At 46.2% G+C, this 10,000-nt stretch overlaps 1 protein-coding gene across 3 annotated transcripts in view; it reads right to left on the bottom strand.

The window, feature by feature from the left end:
• Positions 1-5,353: 5,353 nt before the first annotated feature.
• Positions 5,354-10,000, bottom strand: part of gatb (glutamyl-tRNA(Gln) amidotransferase, subunit B) — a gene marked incomplete at its 5' end in the record, with an annotated part of 68,656 nt that continues 64,009 nt past the window's right edge. The window contains 2 exons of one of the 3 annotated variants that reach the window (XM_084454226.1): positions 5,354-5,557; positions 6,265-6,441. In XM_084454226.1, coding sequence (XP_084310352.1) covers positions 5,432-5,557; positions 6,265-6,441 — 303 coding nt within the window. In that variant the 3' untranslated portion in view covers positions 5,354-5,431. Of the gene's footprint in view, positions 5,558-6,006; positions 6,442-10,000 lie in introns of those variants that run through there. The other 2 variants (XM_084454228.1, XM_084454227.1) reach the window with 2 other exon arrangements.

Genomic DNA, 10,000 nt, shown 5'->3' with positions numbered 1-10,000 from the left:
CAGAATGCCATTTCATTTCCCTCCTGAAAAAAGAACTTTTTTTGTATTTGATTTGAAGTTTCCAGCGCTCCCGGAAGAATAAACCTCAGAAAGCATTTGTGTACATATATCTTGGATGCAGTGTCCAAAGAGGGCGCTATGGTAACCACAGCCATGCAATGGGTCAGGCGATGTGAGATGAGGCTTTGGTGGAAACTCTTCACCAGCCAGTAACACAAAGACTGAATGAGAGCTTGGGGCAATGGGAACTACACACAGAAGAGCTATCCCCAGTCTCCACAGGCTGCTGGGAATAACGTAGGCTTGTACTACGCTAAACAGCCCTGAACTGGAATGGTTCACACTCAGCAACCCGCCCTAGCGGCAGGGTTTCTACTGGTATCATGCAACTAATGTGGCCTTAATAATATGGTACCCTCTTGATACCGTGGTACTTTCATACAAAACACTAAGTGATTAGGAGAGGGTGACTCTCTGACACATTCAGGAAACAAGGGTACTTCTTTCATGTCACACATTTGATCAGTTTCACAGCACAACGGCATTCACTAATGTCTGAGGCCTTGGAGACTGACGGATTTAGTCTACCTGGTTCAGGTTCAGAGCGCTCATACAAACTCATTCACTAATGTCTGAGGCCTTGGAGACTGGCTGATTGAGTGTACCTGGTTCAGGTTCAGAGCACTCATACATACTCATTCACTAATGTCTGAGGCCTTGGAGACTGGCTGATTGAGTCTACCTGGTTCAGGTTCAGAGCGCTCATACATACTCATTCACTAATGTCTGAGGCCTTGGAGACTGGCTGATTGAGTCTACCTGGATCAGGTTCAGAGCGCTCATACATACTCATTCACTAATGTCTGAGGCCTTGGAGACTGGCTGATTGAGTCTACCTGGATCAGGTTCAGAGCGCTCATACATACTCATTCAATCACAGTGGGATGGTTTCACTTTGAAACGTGCAGCAGATTTCTAGTAGTTTTTGTGTAATTCAGATGTGTATCTCTAAAGTCACTGCAGACAGATTCGTGGCCGCTGACTCTTATCTAGCCTCAGTAAACTCAATCTCCCATGGTGCATCAGGTCCAGTTGAATGACAACACACTGTTTTCTATCTGTATAGGAGCTTTACATATCAGAGCATTGCTACACAAGCTGGGGAAAGTGTAAGCCTTACTTTAGTACTGTTAGCATAATATGTCATATTCTTGTAAGACAAATGTTCATACAGTAGAAACGGCACATTCTATGCAAATAATAATTGACATATTTGGGTGTACTTTATTGTTTTTTTTTTGCAGATGGAGAAGGGTATTTAAGGACTATGTTATTTTGTAGAAAGAAGATATATTGCCATATTTTTTCACAGAGATTTGACTGAGTTTGTTCCTCTGTTCTTTGTTTTAGGGAATGCGTGTTTATTGTCTGTGTATGCCTCAAGCTGATTGGATAGATAACTGTTGGTTCATGGTGATTAGGCACAATGATTTAGCAACTTTTCAATTCTCACACACGGAGCAAGATGTAGGTGTATCAAGTAAATTACCTTGTTTATAATGTAATGGCATTTTATACACCTAACTTGTCACACGAAACAGTTCCATTTTAACCAGGGGGACCTTTTGTTACAAATTCTGTACTGAATCTTTTCCAAGACTGAATGAAAGTGCTTGTATTCCAGGTGTCTAGCTCTGCCTGCAGCGTCTGGCTGATTCCTTACTCTGTTATTACAAGATTAGTCAACAAACCCGGAATGAAGTGCAGTTACATGATTTCCTGTAAAATATGTTGAATATTGTTCACCAAGGTCTGATAGTCTGGCCTCACTTGAAGACAAGCACACTGTGGGTAGTTTTGTGTGTGAGTTTCTCTCTCTATCCTGCGTTGTTTTGTGTACCCAGACTGTGGAGCCTCCATTCTCAGTGACCAGCACCCTGTCATGTGACCAGCACCCTGTCATGTGACCAGCACCCTGTCATGCTGGGGCAGTGTGTCGACTGCATCTACTGTATTCTTCCTTATGTCAGAGACACAGCGTGATTCCTTTAATAAAGACCTTTCTCGTCAAATAAAAACACATTTGTTATTTATTTGCTGATAACTGTTCATGGAGAATACACAACAAAACATGAAGTCTGTTGAATATAATTTTCTCAGCTTCAATCTACGTACAGGTGTGAACTTTACCCCAGGAGAGATGAAGTAGACCTCTATTAGATGATAGGTCTTCCTGGAGTAGCTGCTTCCTGGTCTGGGCTCTCCTGTAATAAACACATCCTTTCTGACTGTATTCCTGTCAGAGCCTTTGTTCAAACGAGGTGTTCCTTGAGGCAGCGCCTCCCTCCGAGAGGAACATCATTATTTATGATGTATAATCTGGTTTTAGAGGTCACCATATTCAATAGAACCTCTCCCAAAAGTCAAACAGGAACTGTGGTGGTGAGGCAACGCTACACCGCTGAGCTTATGTAATATTGGTGTGGAACTCTGATGAGCTTCAGGCAGACCTGCTAGTCTGTTTAAACAACCTTTACATTTAAATCTCTAAAATCAATGCATTGTTATTCTTAATTCATAATTGCAGATATCCATAGATAGACCACGAAGCTGCACACTCTGTGCTCATGCTGATATTTATGTAAAGAATATCTATTGGTCTCTCACCTCCCTCTCCGTCTGTGGTGAGGTATTCATGTACCTGTCTGTCTGTGGTGATGTATTCATGTACTTCTCTGTCTGTGGTGAGGTATTCATGTACCTCTATGTCGGTGGTGATGTATTCATGTACCTCTCTGTCTGTAGTGATGTATTCATGTACCTCTCTCTGTCTGTGGTAAAGTATTCATGTACCTCTCTGTCTGTGGTGAGGTATTCAGACATGGCATACTGTACCTCTCTCTATCTGTGGTGAGGTATTCATGTACCTCTCTGTCTGTGGTGAGGTATTCATGTACCTCTCTGTCTGTTGTGAGGTATTCATGTACCTCTCTGTCTGTGGTGAGGTATTCATGTACCTCTATGTCGGTGGTGAGGTATTCATGTACTTCTCTCTGTCTGTGGTGAGATATTCATGTACTTCTCTGTCTGTGGTGAGGTATTCATGTACCTCTCTGTCTGTGGTGAGGTATTCATGTACCTCTCTGTCTGTGGAGATGTATTCATGTACCTCTCTGTCTGTGGTGATGTATTCATGTACCTCTCTGTCTGTGGTGATGTATTCATGTACCTCTCTGTCTGTGGTGAGGTATTCATGTACCTCTCTCTGTCTGTGGTGAGGTATTCATGTACCTCTCTCTGTCTGTGGTGAGGTATTCATGTACCTCTCTGTGCTGAGGTATTCATGTACCTCTCTGTCTGTGGTGAGGTATTCGTGTACCTCTCTGTCTGTGGTGAGGTATTCATGTACCTCTCTGTCTGTGGTGAGGCATTCATGTACCTCTCTCTGTCTGTGGTGAGGTATTCATGTACCTCTCTGTCTGTGGTGAGGTATTCATGTACCTCTCTCTGTCGGTGGTGATGTATTCATGTACCCCTGTCTGTGTTGAGGTATTCATGTACTTCTGTCTGTGGTGAGGTATTCATGTACCTCTCTGTCTGTGGTGAGGTATTCATGTACCTCTCTCTGTCTGTGGTGAGGTATTCATGTACCTCTCTGTCTGTGGTGAGGTATTCATGTACCTCTCTGTCTGTGGTGAGGTATTCAGACATGGCATACTGTACCTCTCTCGATTTGGCACATTTATCCACACTGTTCTCAAAACAGTTAACACTTGCATTCAACAGACTTTACATTTGCAAAATTACGTTATTATACAGCAAAATTAACTATTGATACATTTTAAATTAATATATTTAAGAAAATCAAATATATATATTCAACAAAACTATATGACGGTAAAAAAACAAAAAAAACAACAGTCATTATTGTGGTGTATTCACACACCCATGCCTCAAATGGTATTTTATCCAACTGTATGTTTTCCTCTATAAACATTCCATAACCATTGTGGAAGAAGTTCATATTTGACATATTGCCATGTTATGTACTACCCACGTAGGGCCAGCAGGCGTGTGGAGCCCTGACCCATGAGCCTCCTGCTCTGATCTGGGACGGTTAGCAGATCATGTTGACTGTGCTTCCCTCGCCATGTGACAGCAGCATGCTGGGAGTGCTGCGTGTTCTTTCAACAGTTGGACTAAACGGCCTGTTCAGTTTTGCAGTTTGTATGAAAACATTGAAAATGTACTATTCCTTAGCCATCTGAATTTTTAAGAGTTACATGGCCGTGTTAACATTGTTGTAAATGTGGACATAACCTGCAATCAACTGAATGACCTTGACTGTGTCCAGGGCAAGAGAGGGAGGGATATGGAATGACCTTGACTGTGTCCAGGGCAAGAGAGGGAGGGATATGGAATGACCTTGACTGTGTCCAGGGCAAGAGAGGGAGGGATATGGAATGACCTTGACTGTGTCCAGGGCAAGAGAGGGAGGGATATGGAATGACCTTGACTGTGTCCAGGGCAAGAGAGGGAGGGATATGGAATGACCTTGACTGTGTCCAGGGCAAGAGAGGGAGGGATATGGAATGACCTTGTCTGTGTCCAGGGCAAGAGAGGGAGGGATATGGAATGACCTTGACTGTGTCCAGGGCAAGAGAGGGAGGGGTATGGAATGTGGAACGTTGTCATCATGGCTGAGCTGCCATCACAGTAACCCCAACTTGAACTACGGTCACATGCTGCTCGTTTCTCCTCACCAGATCAGATCATGTGATTGGACATGACCCAGCGTGCTGGCCGTGGGAATCTGGAGTGGTGTTCAGTGGTGTTCAGAACGTGATCGTTCAGTGCCACACATCTATGCGGTTAAATGTGTGCTTTAATGTGTTCTTCTTCACACGTGTGGATTTTGAGAGAATGACATATTTAAAAGCACTGGTTGGTCTGGCCTGTGGTCATGACGACCCACATGTCAAACCCAGCACAAGCTGAGGACAGAGAGCTGTTACTGTTACTAGTGAGACAGTATTTACATGTCATATACTGCCGAACCACTAGAGGGGGCTCACCACTTGCTTTGAAGCCACCGTGGTCTACTTCCTTGGCTACTTTCTTGGCGTTTTAAAGAGGACTAAAGATGAATGTCCTATATGTAATGAAGATACATTGCATGTAGTATGAGTGAGTTTATTAAATAGGTTTATACAATGTTTATTACTTTTGTAAACATGACAAGTGACAGAACAACTGTTACTGAGGAGACAAACACATTTTTATTCCTGGTGATGTCACAGAATGATCCCCAAGACTGAAGACATGACAACACTCTCATATCCACACAGAACAAACACTGGGTCTTACAGGCAGGAACAAGTAATGCGGTATATTCTACCAGAACAGGTTGTTGTTGTTGTTGTTGTGGTGTTCAGGCGGTCTTGTCCTCCAGGATGGCTCGGACCAGGACGGGGTCAGCCCTGCCTCTGGTCTGTTTCTGGACCAGACCCATCAGCTTGTTCAGGACGTTCCTGTTCCCGCTCCTGATGGCCTCGGTCTACAGAGAGGCAGTATGTCAACACACCGTACCACAGGCTTTATTCCTTCAGATCACACCACGTTAACACACCGTACCACAGGCTTTATTCCTTCAGATCACACCACGTTAACACACCGTACCACAGGCTTTATTCCTTCAGATCACACCACGTTAACACACCGTACCACAGGCTTTATTCCTTCAGATCACACCACGTTAACACACCGTACCACAGGCTTTATTCCTTCAGATCACACCACGTTAACACACCGTACCACAGGCTTTATTCCTTCAGATCACACCACGTTAACACACCGTACCACAGGCTTTATTCCTTCAGATCACACCACGTCAACACACCGTACCACAGGCTTTATTCCTTCAGATCACACCACGTTAACACACCGTACCACAGGCTTTATTCCTTCAGATCACACCACGTTAACACACCGTACCACAGGCTTTATTCCTTCAGATCACACCACGTTAACACACCGTACCACAGGCTTTATTCCTTCAGATCACACCACGTTAACACACCGTACCACAGGCTTTATTCCTTCAGATCACACCACGTTAACACACCGTACCACAGGCTTTATTCCTTCAGATCACACCACGGTATCAATCATTGTAGTATTGTGTGTCTGTTCTTCCTCACTGAAGCACTTCCTAGGTAGGTAAGTAGGTGCTTTATTGATGGGGGGGGGGTCACCAGGCCTCACCAGTTCGGGGTGCTGGTCCACCACCCTCTGGCAGATGTTGTGTATCTCTGTGGGGTCGCTGACCAGCCCCAGGTCCCTCTCCTGGACGATCTGCTGGGCCGTCTGACCAGGGCGGCTCCACAGCTCCTGGAACACCTGCCGTGCACAGAGTGTGTGTGAGCGTCCGGGGGGAGTCCTCTGAAAGAGTGTGTGTGTTAGCATCCAGGGGAAGTCCTCTGAAAGCTTGATAGTGTAACTACTGCAGAACTACAGTACTATTTTCTGTAAAAGGCTGATGTTTCAGGCTTACAGGCGTCACTGACTGCCCCCCCCCCCCCCCCCCCCCCCCCCCGCCGGGTTAGACGGGGGCTCCTCTGTTATAAACGCCTCTCAAAACACGCTTCGGCAAAAACACTCACCATTCCATGCCGTGGATGGGCGGTGTTTATTTAAGCAATAAACCACGAGAGGCCGTGTGTTATAGTGATTTTATAACAGCTAGGGGCTAGGGGGCGTTGTTAAAACCCCCGTAGCTGTTATAAAATCACTATAACACACGGCCTCGAGTGGTTTATTGCTTTTATACAACGGTTACTACAGCTATTAGTGTAAGATAGACACACAGCAATGAAAAATATTAAAATGTATTCAAAACGAAGCATCACTCCCTCAATTCCGCCGAGCAAAATAGTTCCCCTAACAAAAGGGTTTCCAAGCAACAACAACAACTACAATGCATTGTATCAAATGGGAGGCGCATTAATACTGAAAATGGAATGATATGCGGTCCCAGGTGTGTGTTACAAAGTATTTTAACACGGCTTCCAGCCAATCAGAATCAAGAACCAGAACTAACCGTTGTATAAAACCAGTTAAACTCCGCTACGCATACACTTCCATCCTGGTCTTCACTCTGACAGCTTGGGGTCTTTGATTGTACATGTGCTCTGTTGTCATCTCAGGACGGCTCTGAATGCTGCCTTCTACCTCAACTTTTTATTTGATCATTATTTATTATTTTCACATAAAAAGGGGACAGGAAAAGGGTTAGGGTTAGGCAGGGTTCGGGGCTAAAGTTACCTGATAAGCAATTTGTTTGTATATGTTGTTAGTTAACAATGGATCTAAAAACGTTAGTGCTAATATGCTTTAGGGAAAATCGCCCATGTTTGCAGGATATACGACAATAAATAAATAGCACAATTTCTGTACACAGATTCACAGAGTTACAGTAGGGGTGTTAATTAAGCAATTGCCGATTGTAAAATCCTGTGTAACCCACTGCCTCTCGTGGTCAATTGCTTTTCTACAACTACATATTTATTCACAATAAACACACACAGTAGTAACATTCAATCATTTATTTACCGATCATTCTTATCATTTTAGTATTTACATAATCTTCCGCGATAGGCTATAGTTCTGAATTAAATGGTTGCCAGGCAACATAGGCTATCTCGCCTATTTGGGTTGGCCTTGCTCACATAAGCCATAAGGCATAATTCGGGTGATTCATGTTTATTTGAGCATTTCCAGCCATGGTGCATTTACAGTATTAAAACAGTTCTCCAGAGCACTCGTTTTTGCTGGTAGGGGTGTGGAAGTGTTGGAGTCGGACTGATGAGTGTGTTTTTACACGGATGTAATTAATAAAAAGGCGAGGTTGCTGCGAGTGGTTGCTACGCAAAGCATAGTAGCCTAGCGCTTGATGTTATCAATGGCCTCATCAATGAGACTGACGGTGCATTAATACTAATTGTTATGTGGTCGCAAGCCGTGAGTATTTTTTACAGAGTAGAATCAAGTATCCAAACTCTCCGTTGTAGAAGTGACGTTTGGTACTGACATAGATGCACAGAGTTCGGGGTGTTGAGTACAGGGGGAGTGTTCTGGACTGTAGGTGTTGAGTACAGGGGGAGTGTTCTGGACTGTAGGTGTTGAGTACAGGGGGAGTGTTCTGGGTTGTGGTGTTGAGTGCAGGGGGAGTGTTCTGGGTTGTGGTGTTGAGTGCAGGGGGAGTGTTCTGGGTTGTAGTGTTGAGTGTAGGGGGAGTGTTCTGGGTTGTGGTGTTGAGTGCAGGGGGAGTGTTCTGGGTTGTAGGTGTTGAGTGCAGGGGGAGTGTTCTGGGTTGTGGTGTTGAGTGCAGGGGGAGTGTTCTGGACTGTAGGTGTTGAGTGTAGGGGGAGTGTTCTGGGTTGTAGGTGTTGAGTGCAGGGGGAGTGTTCTGGACTGTAGGTGTTGAGTGCAGGGGGAGTGTTCTGGACTGTAGGTGTTGAGTGCAGGGGGAGTGTTCTGGACTGTAGGTGTTGAGTACAGGGGGAGTGTTCTGGACTGTAGGTGTTGAGTACAGGGGGAGTGTTCTGGGTTGTGGTGTTGAGTGCAGGGGGAGTGTTCTGGGTTGTGGTGTTGAGTGCAGGGGGAGTGTTCTGGACTGTAGGTGTTGAGTGCAGGGGGAGTGTTCTGGACTGTAGGTGTTGAGTGCAGGGGGAGTGTTCTGGGTTGTGGTGTTGAGTGCAGGGGGAGTGTTCTGGACTGTAGGTGTTGAGTGCAGGGGGAGTGTTCTGGACTGTAGGTGTTGAGTGCAGGGGGAGTGTTCTGGACTGTAGGTGTTGAGTGCAGGGGGAGTGTTCTGGGTTGTGGTGTTGAGTACAGGGGGAGTGTTCTGGGTTGTGGTGTTGAGTACAGGGGGAGTGTTCTGGGTTGTGGTGTTGAGTGCAGGGGGAGTGTTCTGGGTTGTAGGTGTTGAGTGCAGGGGGAGTGTTCTGGGTTGTGGTGTTGAGTGCAGGGGGAGTGTTCTGGGTTGTGGTGTTGAGTGCAGGGGGAGTGTTCTGGGTTGTGGTGTTGAGTGCAGGGGGAGTGTTCTGGGTTGTAGGTGTTGAGTGCAGGGGGAGTGTTCTGGGTTGTGGTGTTGAGTGCAGGGGGAGTGTTCTGGGTTGTAGGTGTTAAGTGCAGGGGGAGTGTTCTGGACTGTAGGTGTTGAGTGCAGGGGGAGTGTTCTGGGTTGTAGGTGTTGAGTACAGGGGGAGTGTTCTGGACTGTAGGTGTTGAGTGCAGGGGGAGTGTTCTGGGTTGTAGGTGTTGAGTGCAGGGGGAGTGTTCTGGGTTGTTGTGTTGAGTGCAGGGGGAGTGTTCTGGGTTGTGGTGTTGAGTGCAGGGGGAGTGTTCTGGGTTGTAGGTGTTGAGTGCAGGGGGAGTGTTCTGGACTGTAGGTGTTGAGTGCAGGGGGAGTGTTCTGGACTGTAGGTGTTGAGTGCAGGGGGAGTGTTCTGGGTTGTGGTGTTGAGTGCAGGGGGAGTGTTCTGGGTTGTAGGTGTTAAGTGCAGGGGGAGTGTTCTGGACTGTAGGTGTTGAGTGCAGGGGGAGTGTTCTGGGTTGTGGTGTTGAGTGCAGGGGGAGTGTTCTGGGTTGTAGGTGTTGAGTGCAGGGGGAGTGTTCTGGGTTGTAGGTGTTGAGTACAGGGGGAGTGTTCTGGACTGTAGGTGTTGAGTGCAGGGGGAGTGTTCTGGACTGTAGGTGTTGAGTACAGGGGGAGTGTTCTGGACTGTAGGTGTTGAGTGCAGGGGGAGTGTTCTGGACTGTAGGTGTTGAGTGCAGGGTGAGTGTTCTGGGTTGTGGTGTTGAGTACAGGGGGAGTGTTCTGGACTGTAGGTGTTGAGTGCAGGGGGAGTGTTCTGGGTTGTGGTGTTGAGTGCAGGGGGAGTGTTCTGGGTTGTGGTGTTGAGTGCAGGGGGAGTGTTCTGGGTTGTGGTGTTGAGTG

Source organism: Borostomias antarcticus (assembly GCF_949987555.1).
Source record: "Borostomias antarcticus genome assembly, chromosome: 20".
Taxonomy (NCBI): Eukaryota; Metazoa; Chordata; class Actinopteri; order Stomiiformes; family Stomiidae; genus Borostomias; species Borostomias antarcticus.
The sequence above is the reverse complement of the archived record's forward strand: the minus strand, read 5'-3'. Positions and strand labels throughout refer to the sequence as shown.